The 25,303-nt window shown below is 39.8% G+C and overlaps 1 protein-coding gene across 1 annotated transcript; it reads right to left on the bottom strand.

The window, feature by feature from the left end:
- Positions 1 to 8,536: 8,536 nt before the first annotated feature.
- Positions 8,537 to 25,091, bottom strand: SLC40A1 (solute carrier family 40 member 1). The gene is made up of 8 exons (XM_042040774.1): positions 24,833 to 25,091; positions 24,554 to 24,621; positions 20,234 to 20,393; positions 19,279 to 19,394; positions 18,835 to 18,961; positions 15,543 to 15,785; positions 12,982 to 13,641; positions 8,537 to 11,860 (listed from the first exon to the last, which is right to left on the bottom strand). Exons 1-8 carry the CDS (start codon positions 24,870 to 24,872, stop codon positions 11,541 to 11,543), a joined length of 1,734 nt encoding a protein of 577 aa, XP_041896708.1. The 5' UTR covers positions 24,873 to 25,091; the 3' UTR covers positions 8,537 to 11,540.
- Positions 25,092 to 25,303: the final 212 nt, after the last annotated feature.

Below are 25,303 nucleotides of genomic sequence, written 5' to 3'. Positions count from 1 at the left end.
AAAACCTTTTCAAAGCATTCTGTGAGCTCTCTGCATCTAACACACCTCAGAAGAAACTTTACTTGCCATTTTACACACCTAGATCTCTCAGTTGTAATCCTTCCTGCTGAAACTCTGATGTTCTCTGTATATGATTTGTAAGTTATTTCTTAAAAGGGGAGAAAAAAACATTTCTTGGCCACTTAAAGATTGTATTAATATGAGGAAAGTGATTTTCTCTGAGATCTAGGAAAAAGTCACTGCTTAATGCCCTTAATGAGGAGGGAGAGGTTTTAAAAACTTGAGATGAAAAGCTCCAGCTGGAGTTAATCATGTTCTCTAAGAGGCTTTGTAATTACTGTGTTTTCTGGCCTTCAGCATCACTTCGGTGAAAGGACAGACAAGAGTTGCCCTCTGAGTTTCTCTGTGTGCCTCATTACCTTCTGCCTTATTGCCTGTGGCCCGGTGTGACAGAGCCCTAGACTGAAGTCCTGGGTTTATCGGCAGCAAGGGTGCCATGCAGGGTGCTGGGATGAACTTGGACACATCTGTCTGAGGTGGCTGGACACCCCTCATCCAGCAGCACAAGTCCCATCCTCTTTCCAGCCCCTGTGCCAGTGTGCAGGGCCTCTTGCTTTGGCCCCATTGCACCACAGCGGCTGCCAGCCTCACTCTGGGAGTGTTAAGGATAAGGAGAGGGATAAGGAAAGGAATAGAAAGGTCAAGTAGAGCAGCCCCTCACCAGAAGTGCCAGGGGACAGGCAATGCAAAATTGTAGAGGGAAAACTAAGAAGGGAAGAAATATTTTCTCTGCTCTGTGTGGGAGTGTTACATCCCACCTCTCTGGCTGACTTTACCTCTCTGCAGTGGCTGACTGCCATCCATGTAGTTTCTGACCATATAAAACACCTTGGTGTTTTTAGGAAAAGCAGAAAGTGTATTACCCTTTAACCATCTGCTCTGTTACCTTTACCCAAGAGTCTGGGTATCACATAAAGAAACATTCTCATGCCCTTTTTAATATAGGAGGGGTAAGAAAAATGTCTGCAGTGCCACAGCCACTTGAAGTTGCAGCTCTTGCATTTTATCTATAACTTACATATCATTACATAAATTTTCTTGCAAATAAAATCCATCTTTGAAAAGCAAAATAATCTCATGGGTGCCTGGCTCTCCAGTCTCTGTGGAGGGCAGTTCACTCAGAAAGCAGAGGGTGGTGTTTCCAGAGTTTCCTTTACAGAACTGTAACTCGTGGGAGGCTGGGCACATGGGGTCTGTTGAAGAGACAGGCTGAGTTAATTTGCTGCTTTAGCAAAGCTGCTGTATCCACATGGCATAGGGGGTTACAGGTGCTTTGTGCAACATATTTCTGCTATACAGAATGAACCCTCAACACACAATAATCACAGTTACCTTTGCGCTATGTATTTCTCACAAGTTCATGAGTAACTCACTGAACTCTTCAGCACAGCTCTAACTAGGTAATTTCTCTTGGTCTCTGCCACACAGGCTGCTCTTTTTCCTTAAGTCCCCAAACACATTTTGCTTCATGATCCTAATTGTTTAGATTTCAACAGCAAGTAACAGAGATGTTCAGAATCCAGAAATGGTGATCCCCTGCAGTCACTGAGCCTGAGACACAAACAACCTGTAGTAATTAACTTTCAGTCAGTGTCAGTAGGATGGTACACACTGTCTTAGTCCAGGCGATTTCAGAGGCAGTAGGAGGATCTAGAGGCAATTTACTGCAGGAGACCAAGTGATGCTTCAGAGTAAGGGACCAGGGAAAGATGGGAATGTCCGTGGAATAAATTGAAGGTCTGAAGGGTGCAGTGATTTAAATGACCAGAAGAGAGGTAATCCCGTGAAACTGGTGATCCTTACTCTGCAGCATATCCTGTGTCACACACTCCTGCTGGGCTGCTGCACTTCCTTCTTCCTTTTATCATCCCAGTCTCCCATGCCTCTCCTTCTATCAGTCCTACTTTGCTTCTCTGTGAAACCCAGACAGAACTGTCTTTCTCACTTCAAACAAATGCTTGTACTTCAGTCTCCAGAACTGGTTTACTTTCCCCATCCTGTTGTTTTGTGGTCGTAGCCAAACTTCTGGCATAATTTATTTAGCATGATGTAACTTAAGAACCACTGAGTCATCCTCAAGCACATCTAATAATGCTTTGTATCACTTCCTCAGGATGGTCTTGAGAAACTGGTTTTTCACTTTTTATTAACAGTGTTATTCGTAGATGGAAGAAAAGTTAGCTGAGTAAAAATGCATTGTAGGAATTGCTACAGTCAGTACTAGTGAAGTGAGCTATTCCTCACTATTTTATTGCTTAAACTTCTACTCAGTAACAGTTTTCACAAGCAGCAATATATAATGACCAAATAGTTTTTAATGTATCTAACAAGAAACAGGAAAACATACTGATCTCCTGTCCTGAAGTATTAACAAGGAGGATTAGAATTGTAATTTTTGTTACTGATTCTGTCTTTTAATAAAGAGAATTAGAAGACCAAAATGGTAATAATCATTATCTGAATATGCATTTTTGCTAATTCAGTACAACATTTGCTTGTTGTCCTCTCCCATCATTAAGGTACTTGGAATTTATAATAGTGCTTGGAGATCTGCACAGAATTACCTCAAGTAATGCTTAAGTAGGAGCCCAAGAAATGCTACACACATTCAGTGAACTACAGAAATAAAAGTTGCTGTTGCCTTGGCCATCATGTTTGCACTAGGTCACAAGGGTAGTCCATGAAAACCATTAAGAACCCTGCTGGGTGCCACTAATTGGGTGCCTTCTTTATCCCCCTTTACTGGTGTTAAATTTGTCAATGCATACAAAATTATCTTCAGCAAATATGTGATGCACTGGAAATGTACAGCCCCGGAAATCAGCACCTGTCCCAAAGACACAGGCACAACTTCCACGGTGTGGAGCTCTGTGGATGTGGAGGAATGTGGGTGAGGGTTGAGGAGAATGCTGACCTGTGCTTCAATTCCTTTGTGGCATTTAAGAGGATTTGCCAGAAAGTGCTGAGGTTACTCACATGATCTTCTAGCACTTCTGTTTCCATGCTCTGATACTGATCTAACCTCTGTCCTCCCTGACCAAGTGGGAAATGACAACTAGACAGTAGAGGCAACATGCAAAAGAAGTACAAAATCAGTCTGAAGATACAGTTTTCTGCTGAACATCCAGCTATCAGCCTTGCTCTCTTCTGTTTGCTCTGTTCCATTTAGATAAGACAACATTTAGATTTTATCACAGCTAAGCAGATAAAATGAAACTGTACATTCCTATACAGCCCTGAACTTCAACTGGTAACCTAAATACAGGTTATAGCAGTGCTAAAAACACAAGTAAAGTTACCATTTTACTACTGACAATTTACTCTCTGTTAGCAAAGCAGAACTGGATAAGAATTCATTATTTGTGGAGGGAGGACATACCTAAGCAATCATCTTAAGAAAAGGAAAATCTCTTTTATTTTCTAATCAGGTTGCCTTTGCTGTGAAACCAAAGACTAGGCCTTCTCAGGTCTGATTCCACTATTCAGAAAGTCTGTTCCTCCTTGTGTCCACACAGTCACACAAAATTAAAGAAAATAGAGGAAACAAACAGTGGGAGAGCAGTTTCTTTTCCCTCTTTTGGTTAAGATGAACCCAATGACAGAGATTCAGGGGAAGGAATTAAAGGTGATGAGATGTATTTTGCTCTTTCGTAGCTACTGTGGATTTTGCATGGAAGCTGTTGGCATCTGCCAGCCTCAGGCACTAATCAGAGCAAGAAAGAAGAAAACAAAAAAGCCAAAGCATGATTCTACTTCTTTGACAACTGAAAATCCCTGGCAAGGCTATCCTGGGACAGTAAAGGCATTAAAAGTATATCTAAAGCTCCTTGACGTGTGCAAGACAAAAATGGCTTTATAATAAGATATAAGAGAAACATTTTCTTAAAAGGAAGTAAATAGAGGCTTCCCAATATGTACAAAGTTTCTTGGTATTCCAGAGGGGGAAGAAACTTTTCAAAAGACATTCAGGAGAACTTCTTGTACAAAACTTTTCTACCTGGAAAAGCATTTAATTTTTTTTTTCACATTCCTTTGATGGGCATATACCACTAGTGCTATTTCGTGTGTTTCTTTCCAAGTGCTGTTTGTATTCCAAGTGCCCCACTGTGTGCAGGGGTTGTAGGAGAGTTTCATACCATCCATTCAGTCAACAGATACCTTGAGATTACACTACTGACATTTGCAGGGAGTTTGTGCAAAGCAGATGTGTCTGTGCTTAGACAGCCACTAAGGAAGTTCCACAGCTTGGATGGGCTGCTTGGTGTCTCTTTGGTCCCCAGCTGTGCCACAGTTTGCTCCCATCAGGCATGGCTAAACAATGCCAAGGTCAGTACAGGATGACAGGGAATAGTATACTGCAGTCAAGCAAATAAAGCCAAAACTGTCCCAAAGAATGGATTCTTTATCTTGTTTGGTTATCTTTAGAAGATAAATGGACTGCAGCACACTTCATACTGTAAACAATAACTTTGACTGGCCTTACTCCAGTAGCAGCTGAGCAAATATTTCTAACATGGACAACTCCTCCCTCTTTCCCAGCTGGACAGACCACATATTTGTACAACTCCCTGTCAGTTCTTACACCTGATGTGGTCGGCCAGGGGAAGGAAGCTCCCAGAAAGAATTCACACATGGCATTTACTTTTTCAGCAGCCTGAGAACTAAATTGTGCCTTTCTAGAAGCAGGCCCAGAAAATATACTGTCCAAATTCTCCAAGTTAAGAGCTGCAGCTCTTACCTAAATCAGCAGGATACTGACAGCTAAAGGAGTTCAAAGAAGGAGGCTGGATAGGAGATGTACACATAAAATGTAGGCATGCTCTGCACAGGAATATTATGTGAGCATTTTGAAAAACAGTGACGATCTGCTGTATTAGTGCTTGATGAAATCTGTGGTAATTCTGAAGTTCTGACAGTACTTAGGAAAATACCCCTTAATTATTATAAAAGCTGCCCAAACTTTTTACTAATCCTGCAGAACTACTTTTAATAGCAAATCCAAAGATTTCTTATAAACTGAACGCAAACAGTAAGACTATTCCACTGCCTCAGCAGCAGTTCTAGAGGCAACACTGAACTGGAAAAACTGCAGAAATACATTACATGCAACTGGAGAAAAACAGAGCTGGAAAAAAATGGTACCAGCCCTTGAAGATTCAGCATTGGAAACTCCACAACTTGCAGGGCTTCAAGTATGCTGTAATCTGACTTGGCTAATGCTTGTCTTCTCAAGCAAGATTACACATTATTTCTGTTCCCTTTTACACAGGCAGGTATGGTTAGCACATCACCTTAGTCTCTAAATGACCTGAATTGTTTCACTCATTTCACAGAATTACAGAATGGGTAAGGTTGGAAGGGACCCCTGGAGGTCATTTAGTCCAACCTCCCTACCCAAGCAGGGTTCCCTAGAGCACTTTACTCAGCACTTCCTAGAGCTCTGCCTACAACTGTTGCAGTTCTGGCTTCTCTCTGGTTATCACTGCTGTTCAAGACAGACACAAAGGAAAAATTGGATGCAAGTCTCCATTTTTTTCAATTCCAAAGAAAACAGCGTTCTGTATGATTCAATTCATGAACCATAGATGTTATAGAACCCATTTCCATCTATTTTTTCACATTACTTATGTTTTCTCTTATCCTATAACCTCACAATTACTTCCTACACCAGTGGATAAGCATTCTTGACCCAGTATTTGAGGAGTCAGTTGGTTGTGCCTAAATGTAGTGCCTTGCATTGAATTTAATCTTTTTATTTTTTCCTGGACTACTTCATCTGTTTGTTACAGTGTGCTGTTGGCAATAGACCTATTGACATTACAGACATGACATATTTTTACCCACTTTTTTCCAGGGACAGAGAACTTACTCAATCACACTGCTCTCTGCCACCTCCTTCACTTCCTGACAAACAGCTTTTGAACCACTTGGTTAATTCCATCCAGGAGAAAGGCCTCCAATTTTGACTTCAGCAGGTGGGCAGAGCAGAAGCCTGGAGCTGTTTCTGTTCCCCAAGGTCTTTGGCAGAGCACAAGCCTGCCCGGTGCCGTTTGTCCTGTCAGCTGGCTCATCCCTCCCCCGGAGCGCTCACGGGCCCTCTGCACACGTGGCCCTCCCGAGATTCAGGCAGAGCACGGGCTCTGCTTTGTTCTGCTGATACACCAGGGGAGGGGCAGCGCTGCGGGACCACCTCGTGGAAGAAACTGGATTACATAAAACAGGGGTAGGAGCTACAGCTACTGCAGCTGGTGCTGTGTACGGGCAAGGACGCGCAGAGAGAGAAAGCCGCGCTTCGGTGCTTGTGCTGCTCAGGGAAGAGCTTACCTTCAGACTCGAGTACGGTGGCACTGGAATGAGGATATCCTGTTATATTGTCTCCCTCCTGGCTGACATGAACAATGACTTACCACGAAAAAGCTGGGTCGTCTTCTGAGCCATACTGTACAGCCTTAACATGTGTTTTGGGTGGGGTTTTTTGATCCTAATAAGTTGTGCTTAGATATCTACTGTACATTCTCTTTCCTTTATCTGCCAAAGGGAAGGACTCCGATTTCCTAAACATAAGTAACTTCCCATGCATTTTACAAAGGATTAAGAACTCTTAACTCTGCATGTGTGAAAACAGATTGCTACATCACTCTATAACCAAGAGTAGAAAGCACACAGTTGCATGCTTCCCTTGTGACCAAATACAATAAAGTTTAACTAGAAAGAAATATTGACCCACACAAGGACAAGCTGAAGTATTTGAAAAAGCATTATTGAGCAGCATGCACTTTGTCCATACTCTCTGCAAGCCTTTAAGCAAACATCCCTATTCAGTTTTTTCTGCCCTTCAGAGTGGCAAAATAGTGTCTTTCTTAAAGCAGAAGCTAAAGGCATAGTCTTATTCCAGGAATAAAATACTTTTTATGACAGCATGCAGTTAAAGTACCCACAAGCAGGAAAGAGAATGTGTAACTACAGAGGGCAAGACAATAAAGGACTATAACGCTTACTAACTTCTCTAGTACTAAGTATTTGAGAAAGACATGAATGTAAAGTACAGCACAATATATTCCTGGAGAACCTGAAAGCAGGCCAGCCTTGAGGCAGATAGAAAGGCATTACTACCTCGAGAATGCTAGATCCAGAAAAGCCACATCTACTAGTTGAACTCTTCCCTAGCAGGAACAGTCTTCACTCTGATTCCTAGGACATCCACCACGTACTTTACAGAAGCAAATACTGAAGTGACTGTAGTATTTTAAAATTACTAGATATGAACCTGCTTACTCCTTTGAAATTTCTGAGTCAGATTTCTCATTAAAGAAACAAAACAGTTTAGAGTGAAGGGTCTGAGTTCACTGTTTTTTCTTTAACAAGATCCAACTTTCACACCCCATTACCAGTGCTCACTTTAAGAAAATGCTTTTGAAAATAAAAGTAGTTAAATCTTTCAGAGGGGAAGAATCCAATACATATTATACAATATACCTTCCCCTCCACAGGTATCTCAACTACCTGGTAAGCCAAGTAGTGCAACAAGCAAACAAACAGCAGTAGATATCTCCAATCATTCTACCTTTGGTTGCTGAGCAGTGAATTCCACAGGGGCTTTAAAAACTCAGAACTCTGCAAAATGCTTACAACTGAGTGAAAAAACCAGTGAAACCATCAAAGAGTAAATTGTGAAGGGACTTCTTCAGTTTAAAGAAGTGTTCTTTACCTACTAAGTACAGAATACCATTCACAAATCTTTTTCTTTTTACTTTTATATTTACAGGTGTGGTTAGGTGTACCTACATTTTCAAGTCAGTATTCTAACACGTCTTAATTTGTAAGGGGCAGTGAAGAAAGCAAACCTTAACAACCGGGGACAAACCATAAAGGTCTGTTTCTAGGAAAATCTTAGTTCAAAGAGGAATCAGTTCAGAAAACTCCTAGTGAACTAATGAAACATCTATAAAGATCAATTCTTTGTGCAAACATATCTTAAATACACAAAGCCAGAAGCAGTCCTATATGAAACATTCTGGGTTTAGTCTCGAAACGTACTTGACTACTAAAAATACTGCATTTATTTGTGACCACTCCTATGCCTAGGGCTCTCGCCTACAGGTTGCTGCTGCAGAAGGCCATCATCTCAAATTCAGTATGGTAAAGATACACGGGAAGGTATCATTTGCCTTCTTTTGCTCAGCAGGCCAAGACACAAAACTGTTCTATCACCAATGCAAGGCCCAGGCTGAGGTTTCAAGACCTTCATCTATTGTGTCTTAACTTACCACAGTGGACAGTAAATAAAAGCAATTCACCAAAGAGTTACAGGGTCATTGAAAGATCTTGACTACATTTGTCGTTTGTGTCCTCCTTAATGCTATTTCTTTGTGCTTCATGGCTGTTCCAACCCATCTTACAAAACAAGTTTTCTGCTCAGAATCCATGCTAAGTGTAGCATACCAAGATACCCACAAACTGAAAAATACAGGACAAATAAGTTTTTATGCAAATTTATTAATTAGCTTTAACAATAGTAATACATAAATCAATACTATGTCCAGCATAAGGTTGTATAATAAAATATTCTGGTAAGAGTGATTTCTAGTGCGTACATTTTTAAGGGCAGTTTTCATCCAATTTGGACATTTAAAAAAAAAAAATAAATAAATACAAGGCCAAAAATGCTTACTTAATGAAAGCCCTGCTAAGTAAGACTTCAGGCTCCACACTGCTTCAAAGCACTACTGAGGACAGGTGTCTGCACACATCTTGGACTCACACACAAATGGGCTGTGCTCAAGCAGCATACATTTTTTGATGTCCAACACAGACCAATATACACAAGTTTTCCAATTTAAACCTCCTTATTCCTCTTAAAAGTAGCATTCACTTTTCTATTTTAGGATTGTCTTGCCTTCCAGCTGTGATGTGCACATATGAATCCTAACCACATCATGTTTACAAAATACAAAGCTCCAGTCCTCTCCCAATAGTACTGCACTATCTAGTGGAACTATTTATGAAACAAATTGCTACTCAAATTAAACAAGACTAAATTGTTCTTGAAGAAAGAAAAAAAAAGCCTTTGGGAACAGGCAGGAACATGGCATGCTCCCAGCTCTATTTGTCATTTTTTGGAGCTCTCTAGACTTCAGGAATACATCCTCTCTGGGATGTCTGGTGCTTAGTGCTACAGCATTAAATTTTAGGCACCCTGGGTTCTGTGCACTGTAGACAGTGCAAAAAAAAAAAGCTGCATTTTCAGCTTTGTTTCCCTGATGGCCAGTGAGTCCAAGACATACAGTGGCATTCAGATGTTTTTCAAAGTGCAGTATAGAGGCATTCACTGACATCTGGACTGCCTTTATTTACATTTAACAATATTAAAATCTGGTCCCAATTCAGATTAGATACACATGAAAAAATATATTTGGCAAATCAGAGCTATTTTATTTACTAGTGTACTTATCATATACCACATAAGGCTATCCTTTGGACATGTTTACTCTACAAATCTACATAAGCTTGTTTTATTTGTCTTCTGACAAATTCTGCTGATGCCAAAATTCCCTTTTCCTTAAGTTACACTCAGGACTGAGTCACAAATTTTAAACCTACTCTAAATTACATCTTTTTCTTTATTATATCTAAACAAAATCCAAATGATTGGTCAAACTATAAACACTTATAAACCTAGTGAAAACATCCCTGAGAAGCTTTCAGCAACATAGAGTAATTATTAGGTTTGGTCCATTAGAGGAGAAAAGTCATTACATCCAGTTATTGAAAGCTATGGGCTCCAAGTCCATTGATTGTACATTGGAATACCATTCATTCCATTTCACACCTCTTACAAAACATTGTATCTGAGACAAAAGCCACTAGAGGTTCTTTACATTCTTTGATAGATAATGTAATTGTTACAAAAGTTGTGATGACTTTTGTAGTCAGGCCTAGATTCAGCCCTGGTGTCATGCCTTTAGTTTCAATGGAGTTCACACACATTCCAGGGTTGAAGTCTGGCAACATATATGACTGTGAAGGACGGTACCTAAAATTAAAAAAAACCCTTAAAAGTTACAGAGGATACTTTTCACAAGTTGCTAACATTATGTTTTCACATACTACTTATTTTGCAAACAAACGTTTTACCAATATTTAAATTTAGAAGTCAGACTGCCAAGCCATAGGAAAACTCAGAACACCACCAGGTTCAACTCTACAGAGAAAGCAAAGTGCGTATTTTCCACAAAAGTGCACATAGGGTTAATGACTATGGAAGTACTGTGTTAGTATGCATGCAGGGTAATAAAAAAACAAAACAAAAAAAAAAGCAAGAACTTATTAAACAGAGGGACATATTTTCATTGCTCTGAAGTTGCTTTAGAAAGCCTCTCAGTCCACCATCTCATTGGTTTAGCAGTATTTTAGAACAAAGTCAAAATTCACATACACATCAGATAAATGCAAGTAATCCACCTTTTGAATGAAATATTAACTATTTTCAAATGCAATTGTTTTCAGAAACCCTGTTAAAGCCTGATATATTGGAAAATCAACTTAAGCTGCTTGTACTCTGAGGCAAAAACTAAGTTAGCACTAGAATTTATCTTTCTGTACCAGTACTCCTGACCTTAGCACTTTCTGTTACATCAAACCCGAGCAAACCTGCCATTTGCAATTAAAAAGCTGTGCTTTGTAATATTACATCAATAGCTTCTGCTAAATGAGGCTGTTTCACTCTATGAAGTGCAACAAAAGTGTAATACAATATCTTGTACCTAACACTTGTCTAATTTGTAAGGAAACATGCAAAAAACCTGCAAAGGTGTTTCCATAAAGTTAAACCAAAACATAAAATACTATAAAGGTTTTGGGGAAAAAAAAAAAAAAAAAAAATCAAGTCCATTTGAAGAATCCAAGAAGAATCATAGAATATTGTGAGTTAGAAGGAACCAAGCCACAAGGACCATTGAAGTCTAATGTTTACAGAGGATGTTTATACCAATTTAAGAAGATAGGTGAGCAGAACTGTTCATGGTAAAAGAATATTGGAGAAAAACTCCAACCAACCAAACACTGTAAAAAAAGTTATTCTAAAGAAACTAAGAAAAAGAACAAACCCTCATTTTACACAATGCACACAAGAATTATTCAGAATTCATAAGTTAAGTGGGTATGTATGACCACTTAACAGTATCACTGTGGGGGTCAGCAATGGAACTTGAACAGTATTTTTGTGATCAAACACCAGACATATGACTTGTGGGGAACCTTTGATACAGCAGCTGTCAAGATCCAACCAGGCTGTCCTCTGCCAAACATGAAACATTTACAGAGTCACTGTAATAGGAATTTTCCCTCTTGGGACAGCTTCCCCAGACAGCTAAGTTACGCATTGAACTCTAGAGAAACACCTCAGGCAGGTTCATAAAAGGAAGTATATCTGCTTAACCACGATATTTGTGAAGCAAAGTTAGTAAGAGAAGTGGATCCTTTCAGACAGTAGATGTATTACCAGGTGGTGAACTGTCAGGGGCTGCTTTGGGATCAGGAGTGTGACAAACAAAAAGTTGTTTTCCCAAGCTTTTCTGGGCAAATCTGAAGTACATTATGTGGCCCATTGCAACAAAAGACACAGAAATTAGCACCAATAAGCCAAAAGCTTCAGGGTTTGGGGCCAAGATGACCATGATGAAGTGCAGCAAGTCAAGAAGATAATTCATGGAGTTTTGGACACCATTTATGATGCCTCTTTCAGATTCTATGACGTTTTCTTGGAGTAACTGTGTGACAGTCAAATCAAAGGACCAAAGGCCTATGGAGAGAAAAAACAGTTATCCATACAGCTGGGCTTCTCATGGCAAACTCATCACTGGCACAATTAAATTCATCCTTCCAAGAATTCACTTCTGCCAAAAATGCACAGGCTAAGATATCCTCTTGTTAACTAGAACTGGTTTCATGCTCACAGTCAAGAGCAATTTACTTTCCTTTTACAAAAATTTCCTGAAATAATACATACAACTTTACACATTAACTTGCCTGTCACATCCTGTTTCACCATGACTATCAAGCCAATGTTTTACTCATCCTTTCCTTGCTTAAATAGCTGGCTTACAGCTATTTACAGTGTATTCATGCTAGCTGCAATCACTAAGGCTCTGGACAAAATGTTTTGCAAAAAAAATCAAGCCTCTTTTAAACTATGCAGAATACTCAATAATTTTAAATGATTGACACTAGCTTCCATACTGGTTTAGTCTGTGATTCAGCTTTAGAAGCTTATCTTGCAAACAATCTTAATACATATGAATCAAGTATTTTATTCCTTCAGAATTCAGCAAAAACTAACTGCAGAAACTGAGTATAAAGATTCTACAGATAACCACTATGGTTCATTACATTTATATATTTGACTGCCTATTCTGTTGACAGATACTAACACTATGCTAACCAGCAATTCCTCAAAAAATTAGGCTGTCATCCAAATCAAAGCTTCCCTTCTGAAGTCCAAGATTAGACAATTTTAATACGTGGATTAATTTAGTAAAGTGTGAAATTTAAAGGTTTTCATAGCAGATGTGTTTAGCTCTGTTTCCTAGTAACAAGTGGTTTCATTTGGTTGTGAACAAAAATCATTTAGAGATGAGCTTTCCAAAAAAATACGTTACAATCATCTCCAAATGTGGTAAATTTTCTCCTACTAGTGACATACAATATACATGGAATTAGTACTGCAGTCTTCACCCTGGTGATACTATTGCAGGATCATTTCCTTTTTATGTAAAGCACAATCAACTAGCCCCAGAAACATGATGTAACACTTCAATTATAGCCTCTAATTCTAAAATCAATTGTATTTAGTTGACAGGCACTATAATTTTTAGAATTAAAAGCAGATAATAAACCAAATTGTAATAGAGACATAGTACTTACCAACTCTAGCAGCAATGACTCCTGTAAACAGGAGACTAACAGAGATTAAAGGCACAGACTCAGGACTCATCTCTGGGTCACTGTTAGCAGGAGCAATAGACCCATTTAACAAGTTGGGTATTCCAGTTGCAAAAATCATTTCAGGTTCTGGAGATGCTATAGTAGGCAATGGTTCATTTTCAAACAGCCTGGCATTGATGTCAGCAAACGGGGAAACAGTCAAATCCATAGGACTTCCAGGCATAAATACAGAGATGGCACATAAGATCAAACAAGCAAACTGAGCAACTCCAGAAATAAGGCCCGTACGAATGAGGCCACATTTGCGCCGAAGCCAAGTGAAAGCTACTGTTCCCATGATTCCAGTGACTGCTGAGGCACCCATGAGGAGGCTTAGCACAGAGCCACTCAGCCCCTGAGTGTATGCATAGCCTGTAGTGATACAATCGAATCCCAGAACAGTCATATAGAGAAATGCAAGGCCCATGCCTGCAAGGAACACTGGCTGGTTGTAGTACGCAACCCATCCATCCCGGAACGTTATGAAAGGTTCAGCAATCCGGGTAGCACAGCCGACTTCCTTCTCCTGCTGGGGCTCAAAGCCAGTTACATCTTTCTCAATAATTAACTGCACTCCTTCAGTGGGTTTCATGTCACTCTCTGCAAACAGAAATGGAGCTGTCAGATACACTCCTGCCTGCAAAGCGCACAGTGTAAAGTGACAGACAATTGTTTACACTAGGTTTGCTACTGCAGAAGTGCATCAGTCAAACTCCACTACCAAGCTTTCTCTTAATTACCTAAATTAAATCATTTAAAGCATTCTTAAATCCTACCTAGGGAGTAGGATCAAGTAAATTTTATCCCTATCAATTTATTTAATTAAACAGTGATAGGAAAAAGCATTGCCTGCTTCTAGACTTGTGACTGAATGCTCCAGTTCCATAGGGAAATCATTTGCCTAATGATTGCGAATGTCACACAGCTTTGTATGCTTAAAAGCACTGACTGAAAAAAGAAGGGAATACTTAAACATCTGTCAGTATCTCATGTCATGGCAGAAGAACCAAGGCTGAAGCCTGTCCAGAGCCAAAAGCTTTCAAAGCTTGACTTAAAAAAAAAACAAAAAAAAAACCAAACCCCAAAATCTCAGACTATGCATTTCTACAATTCCATTCTCACTGTAATAAAGGAAAAAGGCACTTCCACTGGTCCCAAACAAAAATCCAAAAACTCACAGCAGTATTTACACTAGTAAGGAGGATAGAAATTCTACAAATGTCTAAATGCCTGAGCAGTGTTTTTACACTGTTAAGTTCAAAACTAACTTCACATACAGCAAATGAGACACATGAAGTACTTCAGCAACTTTAAAAACACAAGTCTTCTAATGAAATCAGAATACTGCAACAGCAAAGATGAAGTGTTTCCTACTTATTGACATTTGCTAAATGCTTCATTCTCCAGAAGTATATAAGAGCCTGTTCCAAAGCTATGGAGCCTTCTACACTCTCTTGTTCTCTAATACTAGAGTGCCATCAGCCTGGTCCAACAGCCTACTGGACCAGCTATTACCACCGTGGATCTGATGGGTGGGAAGACAGATCTCTTCAGTACTTTTAATAGCAGCTTTCTAACTCACAATATATTGAGACAAGATTGTTAGCTAGTATTTAAATGAAACCCAGGAATTCTTTGTATTTCAAAAAAAACCCCAAAAAAACAACAACAAAAACCCAAACAAAAACCCACAGCCTGTTGTAGCTGGGAGCCCGTAACATGAGCTTTCAATAGTATTCATATACTGCTACCTTAAAAATGGGGAAACACTTAAGTTTAGTATTTCAGCATCTGACATTTCCAATACTTCACAATAATAAGTCTGTTTCTGAAACAATTTTAATTTCTGGTATTAAGACTACCTAAAGTAGTGTTAGTATCAATTTCTTATTGACATAGTAATAGTAATCTTATAGTAATAGCCACAGTCATCTACACTGCATATCCCACTTGTACTACTTGACCAAGGAAGCAGAACTGAAGGCCAAAAGAGTTTCTTTTTTTTCTCCATCGTTCCCTGGCGCATGTAAAAATCATTCAATCATGTCAGAATAGAAATATGACCATCTATTCTGCAACCTCCCAAAAGCCTGTTCGTACTATGTGTAAGCAGAGATCAGTTAGCAAGGAACAGTCTTACAGAGGCCGTAGACACTACAGAGCCAAGGATCTGGTCCAGCTCCTTAGCTATAGTACAGATGGATAGGAACATTCTTTATGATCAGCCTGAAGTTACAGAGCAGACTGTAACTCTAAGGGATTAATGAAGAGGAGAGAATTAATTCTTCGGCTAAATTTTATGGAATTCCTCAAAAAGCTGAGTATTGTTACTTAGATTAGAGTCTCTGGTATCTATACCCCAAACATGAAATCTCCAAGCTACGAGTAGAAAGATATATAACTTCAAAGCAGTGCCTGTGGAAATCAAAAGTCAACGCTTGGCTTGACTGATGCAATGAATATACAGTGAATTTGAATAGTTACTTCTGTGTTTTCAGTACCTTTCTTTACATTCAGCTGTTTCAGTTCTGATGCTTCAACTTTTGCAGATTTGTGAGCCAGAGTAGGGGTTTTCTGATAAACCTTCCAGAGCAGCAGATATTCCACACACATCGACATCAGGTTCCAGCCAGAAATGAATCCACAGCCAATCATCGGGGAGCCAAATGTCATTATCTGACCAACAGCCATTGGGGCCAAGATATTGGTCAGCTGATCAATTCTTCTTATTGTGGCATTCATATCTGTCAGAAATTATTTGATGATATGAAATGATTGGTGAACACTTACAGTGAAATATTCACTAACATAATTGTGAATTGCACATGTATAAAGGTAAAGCTACAAGTCTTGCTCCACCTGTAAGTGATTCCAGCAGGAGTAACCAGAGGCACCTACAGACTCTTTCAATGTTTAAGTTCTCTGCAAGCAACCAAGGTGTTTGTAAGCCAAATCCCTGCTGCTGTTAGTTTCGCCTGTGTGAGGTCTTTCAGGTTTAGCATGCTGGGTTTACAGTGGCAGCATAGTCCTGTTCATCATGAGATCAGGTAGAACTGTTCATCATGAGATCATTCAGACCACTTTTACACAGCACTGATACTGTGGACTCCTAGCTCTATCCCTGTAACACTCAAACCTAGCATGCACAACTCCAGGAATCTCATAAGGTGGAATTGTTTCTTGTGAAGATAGTAATCTATCTCCCAACACTGGAACACATATTTCTGAGTCTCCTCTATTTAATTCTAATAGCTGGTGGCCACAGTACCACCATGATGGCAGCAGAATTTTGAAATGGCTTTACATTTCCTTGTTAAGTCACACTGGTTGATGGCAGCTGTAGGCGTCCTTAGATCTTACTGAGCAAAGTCCTCACTCCTTTCTGGTCCTTTGATGTTTACAGTCAAAACAAGCAGCTCATTCTCAGCACAAATTCATCTTTCATTTGCTGCTAGGGAATGCCTCACCCAGCTCGATCTTATCTACTTTACTGTCATTAAACTATCTGGGTTCCTGTAAGTTTCCAATTAATAGTGCCATTCTTCCACTCCTAAAAGTTGCTAGACACTCAGTGGTTTCACATGTGAAAGGGTTTCACCCTTTTAGAGTCCTACTATAAAATTAGAGCTTTTGAAGGGCAAGTGAAACTCTACATGAGTATGAAGCTGCTTTATTGAATCTTTAGAGAATTACTCCTTGCCATTCAAAGAAGCATTCAGGTTACTCTATTTAAAATTCAAAGTCAATTCAATGTTAACCTTCAGTCAAATAGTTAAGTTAGATACTTGCATAATATTTGGCTTTAAAAATTCCAAGAACTAACCTTTGTTTTTTGAGTTATTTGAGGAAGCTAATAATTCCACTCTGAAAAGGTACAAAGAGTGAATAGGAAAACTATCAAGGTCAACAAAGTAGAGTTAAGGTAACTTTTTTATTTCCCTGTTCCACTAACCTGCATAGCTAAGACGTCTCTTTGAGGAAAGGTAACAGCGCAGAGGTGGACAACAGTATCTTCTGCAAAGTCAGTGTCAGCACTTAATTTTTTTTTTTTTTTTGAGGTTAGGAATTCCAACAGCATCCAAGTTACACCATGATTAAACAGAAAACAAGCCTATTCAGCCTGAAAGGAATGCTTTAGATAAATCTGTTCAACTAAGGTGCTTAATTCAGTGGTTGTTTTCATTCTTCAATCAAGTCGCATGAGAACTTACAGTAACCTCTTGCCTGATTTCTCAGTACAAAAATGTAAGTGGTCATACAATTGTGCCTGAGCTCATGAAGCAGTAAAGAGGCAGGATTGACTCCCAGGCAGCAGCTCTCTGCAGGTGTGATCTGTACTTTACCTCATGTGTAGTATATGGGACAGGGATGGGGGAGATGATTTGCTGAATAAGATCTGACACAAGTTTTAATAGTTCTCATTAACCTAAGACTTTTACAGATAGCTGCTATTTTTGTACCTGTGATTCACATGCATGAAGAAAGTTCACCTGTAGTGCTGCTCTACAGAAGGCATGACCTAGAAAGGCACTGCAAGGTCAAAATAAAAGACTAGGGAGTATAACCTGTAGACTGGGAAATAAAAGTATGACACTTTTAATGCATCTAAGAATTAGCCTTTCCTGGATGAGATGGGTAAATAATACTCCTTCAGTGGAGATAAACCTCAAGTAAAAATCTGGAATACAGGGCTCAAATTTCTAAAAGGACTCTGAACTTTATGGGCAATTTAGGCAGCTTTATAGAAAATTTAGAGTCCAGAAGCTGAAATGCTGTCTAAGCCTGAAGGTATCTAAAGTATGTCAGACTTAAACTTTAGTTCCAGAGTTAGTGACCTATAGAGTTCTTCATATTGTTAAACTGCTCTGTGCCTTGTTTGCAGTTCAGTATCAGTTCCTCAATCTGAGGAGGCTTAAGTCCCCTTATGGGATTGATTCAGAGCCCATATAGCCTGACCAAATTAATCACAAAAAAAATGCTGCTTCCCACACTATCTATCTGTTACAATCAGAGCAGCAGTAAAGCCAAAGATTTGTTGTACACCCTTTTATGTAATTTGCTTTGTGTATCATTGGTGAGATTCCCAATATCTCACATCCAAGTAGCATCACGACTACCAAACAGCAATAGAATATGAATGGGAATGAATTCTCTCTCCTAGTAGTATCAATGTCACCGTGCAAGTGCAAGGCACAGGGGGAAAAGATTATTTAGTCTATAGTCTATGCTCAAAAGCATCAGATGTGAAAGGAAAGCAGAGCTTCTGATTCCAGCTGAAGGAAAGTGTTCACAGCTCTGAGTTAGACATTGAATGCTAGAGAAATGCAAGGTTTCAAATGTGCCTGCATGCACAGTATTACCTACTGGCAATTTCCTAATACACCTACTGAACTGTTCTGGACTTCATTCTCATGCATCTCTTTCTTTGATCCCTATGAGAGGAGCCCAGTTACGCAAGAGTTCTCTGTTTCGTTCCAGGGACCTAAAAATAAAGTATTGCAACACTTGGCTTGTTCAGCAAGACTAGTTTTCCTAACAGAGTTGCAGCAGGACTAAGAGGAGGGCAAAACAAGTTTGGGGATGCCTAACTGAATTGTAACCACAACAGTAATTTGTGATCTCAGTAGCTGTAGTCCATAGTAAGGAAGAGCAAAATAAAGGCTGCCCTTTTACCTGATGTATTCTCATAATATCTGGAATTCAAAGATGTACTGATTTCTGTAAAACTCTAGTCTTAAAAATCAATCTTGGAAAGTAAGACATGCAAGGTATTATAAAGGCAACATATTTCACCTGCCAGTTTGCTTCTGTCTTCCCCTGCAACCACAACAATCCAGTCCCTCTGAATTGTGATCGCTGTGGCAGTGCTGGCCAAATTGGCAATATTTGCTATTGTGATAACCAGGATATAGCACAATGTCTAGAGAGATGAGGGGAAAGAGTTACAAGGTGAGAAAACTGATGGAGATCTCCACTTTGTACACAAACAGAAAAGACTTTTGTATTTGATTCCATACATTTTAGCATTATTCTTCAGACAAAACAAGATCAAGTCTACAATTCCTGGCAGAAAACAATCTTCTTCTCTGTTTACCTAAGCAGTGCAGTTTCATTTGCCAGTTTTAGCTCCCAGAAAAGCCTATACAGATTAGGGAAAAGATAAAAATTCATCCATTTCCCATGCTCCCCAAAGTTTCTTTGTAAATTAATTTCTTATCAACAAGTTCAAGCACTCACAAGAAGCCATCCGTGGTATAATGTCAAGAGCTGTGTCTTAAACGAGAAGATAATCATCAGGATAACCCCACACAGGATGACAGATGAATTCTGCACAACCAAGGATGTCTGGGCCACTGTTAAAACCAAACAGAGAGCAACAGTTATGAACATAAGAATGAGCTAATTACAGCCTTAAGGCAGATATAATTAAGGAACATGCACATATTTTTAAAATAACTTTATTTTCCTAGTCTCCCCCAAAATATAAGTGGCAAAAGTATACTTCATAGTAGATTCTGAATCTTCCATTGTCTTAGAGAAACAAACTAATGTCTAATGTAACTTCATAGCTCTTGATTTACAGTCCAGGTAGGTCTTCTCTCAATCTAAGTCCCTGTTTAAATGCTGGCAGTATGTTTCAAGTAGTGAAAACCTAGCTCAAGCCTCTAAAATTCATCTTCAACTTACCATGGATGGGATACCATTCTGAAAATTTTTGGGAAGTAAAAATTCATTTGAAGAACTTGATCCCATTTTATTTATAAAACAGACTAGAGCATATATAGTTACAATATGCATAACACAAATGCAGTGTGTTTACACTTAAGTGAAAGATGTTTGTATCCAGACAGAAGATAACAAATAATACAAGTGTATGTTAGTGTTATAATGCAAGAAGAACTTGGTCTGTAGTCCTAAAGTTACGTATTTTTTACCTTTTGTGTTTCCACACATCTCTACACATCATGGGTTTAGGCTGAGTAATAGCATATTGTGACTTAAGACTGTTTTCCTCCTGTCTTTGAGAGTATCTTTGTATAACCATCACCACTCTGAAACCACTCTGCCTTTCTTAAAGGAGATGAGCAAGCCCCATTCTCATATCTGATGAGAAATTCAATCTGTCAGCTTCACCTTTTTAACATGAATTCGATCCATCTGTAAAGTAAACAACCTGCTCTAGGCATCTAACCTTTGAGCCTGGAGTTCTTGTCCACCCAGTCTCCAATAAGGGCTCCCAGGAGAAGAACTGACCCAGCCACAACCAGGCCATAGACCGCAGTCAGGAGTAAGCTGTTTCCATAAAGTTCAACCAGGAATACAGACACGGCAAAATGCCACATACGATCTCCCTTTAAGAATAAAAGAACATACACAACATTACTGGTTTCACTTTTAGAAGCACACAAGTTCACTATTTTACTAAAGCCCCATCAAAAGTCTGTACTAAAATAAAGGTTTGTTACACATACAGAGGTGATGTGGGTTTCTTTTGTGGTTGTTGGTTTTTTGATTGCTACATCCTGTCACCATGGATTTTATCCCAGTATCACTAAGATCATCTATCCTAATCAAGTGGATCATTACAGTAATACCACAAATTCAAAAATCCCAGATATTTTCTATTATTATATTACTGGGCAAAGTCTGTCACCGACCACATCAAAAAAAACTCAAAAAGCTTATACAAGTTCTCCACAGATCAAATATTAATAACAGATTTACCAATCACTATTTAAATAACTTTTCAAGACAGAAGTTTGCTCTTAGATGATCAAAGCTTAAGTCCTGCTTTATAACACAAGAGTGAGTCAAGTGAAAACAAGTCATCATACAATTCAGGATAGATATGGGTAAATGTTAACTGAAGTTTCTGAAATCAATGGACTTCAGCTGTTTTTAGTGTTAACCACTAGCATATTACTCAGAGCTCATTTAACCTATCGTAAACTCACTGCTAGTTCAGCCCATTTAGCCTATTGCCCATTTAACCTAGTATTTAGAATACATGTTCATGTTCTGATACCACTTGCTACAGGTACAAGAAGGAAGCCTCAACTGTTAAACACATCCAAGTGAAGTAATTTTCATACTACTCAAAACATTTTTAGGTTTGCTAATAAATACATGGAGGTTTTTGTTGTCACATCTCACTTTACTTTTAAACATATTGCAAGCAATGCATGGCAGAAAATGCTTTATGTAATCAGTAACAAAGCACATGAATAGAAATCATTTATACCATTCTGGGGCACACAGGTTGTTTAATAAGGGTCCCTAACATTAGTCTTCTACAAACCAAACATGAAACTGTTTTCTTCTGCTGATTTATCTTAAATAAACAACTGCTATGTGATACAGCAAAGAGTACAAATTTCTAAGGACCTCAAATAGTCAGAGGGGCTGGGGGAGGTGTAACATAAAAGTACTTTTAAAAATCAAAGTCTGCCAAATCTAACTTATCATGTAACACAGCAGTCAAGAGATACACAAAAAAGCATACTATTTGAAGGGTGATTAGTCTTCAGCTTAGTACAGACATAAAAAGCATTTGCCTTTTAATGTTATTTGACTTCACTGAAGGAGATTTCCGTAAGCATTGTAACATGTAAACTTTTGTACATATGTCCTTAACCACAGGCTGAAAAAAATCATATTCCAATCATGGAAAGAAAAATTTAATCTGTCCAAATAAAAACCATGGGGTATTTTGTATGCTTTTTAAACTAAATCCAGTGACAAATGCTACTATAAGCATGATCATCTTACATGTCTCCTCTCATATATTATAAACCATTTTTCACTCAAGAGACACCTAAGGTCTGCTGTAAATATGTTCCACTTACATTCCATGGTTAGTTAGTATAAATACATAGAACACATGCCAGCAATGAATCCACAGGCATATAGTTTCCCAAGTCCAGCTTTCACTTAAACTTAGTATGACCTGAGGTGGTATTTTATACAATTTCACTTAAAATATATGCAGGTGAATTAACCCAGATAACTGCTTATTAAGCTAGAAAAATGAGCCAAAAAAAACCCCTTTCATATTAAGTTTGGGTTTTTTATTTGTGCAGAGATGTTTCAGTTACTGGATTCTGACAAGATGAAAAAGGCATTTTTAAAAAAAATCTAAGCATGTTAAAGTCAGTGCCAGTCACTACTGTTAGAGTGAAAAACTGAATCTCACTTCAAACTCATGGAAATGTTCCTTTGACTCCAGAGACATCATGATTTTGCTGTACACTTCACTTAAGAGTCTGTGAACACTGTTAAACTTTATCCAACACATTTACCCAGAGTATTTTGTTCAGGCCAACCCACAGAGATAATTTTTGGGGTAACCACAGCTATTACAACCTGGAAGTATGATTTTCTTTCAAGAATTAAAAACCATGAAGAACAAGCAAAGATAAAGGAGAAGAACAGTATTAGTGAATTGCAGAGCTTTGTAGCAGGTATGCAATTTCAAGCTAAGATCTACTGAAATTTGAACAGCAAATATTGTCTTCAGAAACAGGAAGAACCTTGATTACATATCCCACCTTAAAATGTCTCAAATGTGGATATTTCAAAACTTTTTAATAGCTACAGCTGTTTAGCATCATTATCCTTTTAAAGACAGCTCCTCCCCTTCTGTAATTATAGTCACCTTTATAATCACCTTAAACTGAATGTATACAATCGCACATCAGAACTGAGCCGCAAGTTGAGGAATAGCCAGGCTACCACCTACTGACAGGCCTCCTGAGGCCTGAGGGGCACAGATAAGGCTGGGAAGTTGCAATCAACTGATCTCCTGGGAAGCATTAGGCATGACAGCCACAAGGTGAACCCAGTTCCATGCCGTTCTTTCCTTCCTGCTGAGGGATAGACAGCAACAGCGTAAGGTCTGAGACTCCAGTTCAGCATTGTTGTCCAGCCTATTAAGATCCCTGAGGCCAGGCACACATTCAAATACTTTACTAAGCAAGAGTCCAACAGAGTCTAGACTTTGTTCAAGTCTGAACATTTCTGGAGATGTGACGTGTTTAATCATTTACAGGTTCTCTTGGCATTTGGGAATGGCATAGTAACACAGAAACCTAATTAGATCTCCTAGTTACAGCAAAAGCCCACTTCTCTCAGGTTTTGTATTGTAGACAGAACCATTCTTAAACAAAGATGATCTATTACTTGGCGTTCTGAAGATTCAGGTATTTGTTTACTGTTCTGTTAGCAAAAGCCTTCACACTACAGGAACACCAAAGCTTAGGAGATACAAAAGGTGAAGTCCTGCACCCAGTTCTGTCAAAATAAGGTGGTGTAGAATAACTTCTGTTGTTTGAGCAGATTTGATTGAGGGTTTTTTGAGCCAAGATTTTCAGCACAAAACCCACCAGGGCATGACCAGGAGTATCCATTAATATCGCTACACAGATATCTTGTAGTCAAACATTTGTTACTGTGTGCAACATTGTTTTCTAACTCTGTTTAGTCACCTTTACTGAGGGACAGAGCAATCCCACCGCGAAGCTGTGAAGCACTGCTCAGAGAGGACTAAGCAGGGTTGGCCAAATTGCCAGTGAGGCACTTTGTGGGCATGACTGACAAAAGTTGTTGCAGGCAACAACCCTGACCTCTAAAAAGCAGTGAGCCAAACAGCTCCTTCAATATTAACAACTGCCAAAATATTGCACTTGTTTAAACAAACATTTGATACCACCCAAAGCCTTTTTCCACTAAGAGAAACATCAGTACGACCTTTCAGGTTAGTGAAAGCAAGAAGCTGCCAGTTAGGCATGCAGTGTTGTAACTGCAGATCAACCATTTGCTCAATACATACATCAAACCAGTCCAAATGCAGGACCAAAACACAAAACAAGGAAAATGGGGGGAAACGTTCCATTTATTTTTGAACCAAGCCATTGCATGAAGACTTAAGATTCTGTTATGTTACACACATATTCCTAATTTTATTCTGTGAAACAGAACCGGATTGTCTATTTTTAGTGCATATTTTAAGGTAGCTGTTTTTTAGTATTCTTCAAGTGAGTAAAAGCTGGCATAGTAAGTTATACTAGCACAGAAGGAGGCAAACAATTTTACAGAGGACAACTCCTGATGCTTTCAACAAATTAGCTAGTGAGTAGCAGTAATGGGTCCATTGTAAACACTGAGCATATCCCATCAGTAAGTATATGAGTCCTTTACATATATGCTGCAATGGGCTGTCTCTCATTCTGCTCCTCTATAAGGAGTTTCACTGGTTCTGCAGTTATTTAAAAACATTAAAAGGTACAGAACCAGGCCCTCCAAAAATTGAGTACTCCACTGTGCGCAAAAACTAAACCTACTACAGTGTATCTTGTAAAGATTATGAAGACTTTTAACAGCAAGGTGGTGTAACAAGACCTCTAGACACTAGTGTGCTAGTTTGTGAAGATTTTTGGAAAATACCAATAAGGCTCAGGTAAATCATAGCCAGATTAATCAAATCCTACTTCTACCAGGCCAGTATTTTACTTACCCAAGTGGACAGTGCATGTCCAAGATAAAGAAGAAACTTTGCAGACGTAAAATAGGCAATCACAGATCCTAAATGAGAAATAAGAAACAGATGCTAAAGCAAATGCGGGCACATCTACCGCATTTCGGTACCGCAGGCACGGTTCGCTGCCGTGGACACCGTTCTGAGAGCGGAGGTACCACCGGGACACGATGCGATTTGGTGCTCCCCACCCGCGGGCAGCCCCGCCCGGTCACCCGCGCCCAGGAACCGCTCTGGAGGCGGCCCGCCTGCACTGACCGCCGCGCCGCCGGCCCTCCGGCTCCGCTGCCCGCGCCATGCCGGCCCGCTCCGCCGCTGCCCGGTGCCGAGAGAAGTAGGGACGCGCGGCTTCGCTTCGTGTTGCCTTCCCCGACTTAGCTAGCACTGTAGCTGAAGTCGGAAAGCCTTGGCCTTATGCGCCGCGGGCGGCGGGGACGCTCCGCCGCGAAGGGGCCGAGCGCCGCACGACGCCCGGCTCGGTACTCACGGCCGCCGAAAGCTGCGGGTTCGGAGCTGGCGGCGCACCGCCTTTTGTACGCGGCGGTGGCACCGCCCCCGCCCGGCCCTCCCCGAGGCGGCCCCGGCCCCGCCACCGCCAGCGCCCGGCAGAGCAGGAGGGGCGCTCCACGGGGCTCCGGGCAGGCAGCGCTACATGCCGCAGCCTCGGCTCCCGGGCACCGCGGGTGGGGCCCCAGCAACCATGAGCCCGGCTTTCCATGCCTTGGGCCC

Source organism: Corvus kubaryi, unplaced genomic scaffold, assembly GCF_017639235.1.
Source record: "Corvus kubaryi isolate FWS band 111438036 unplaced genomic scaffold, C.kubaryi_AGA036_p1.0 37396, whole genome shotgun sequence".
NCBI classification, from domain to species: domain Eukaryota; kingdom Metazoa; phylum Chordata; class Aves; order Passeriformes; family Corvidae; genus Corvus; species Corvus kubaryi.
The sequence above is the reverse complement of the archived record's forward strand: the minus strand, read 5'-3'. Positions and strand labels throughout refer to the sequence as shown.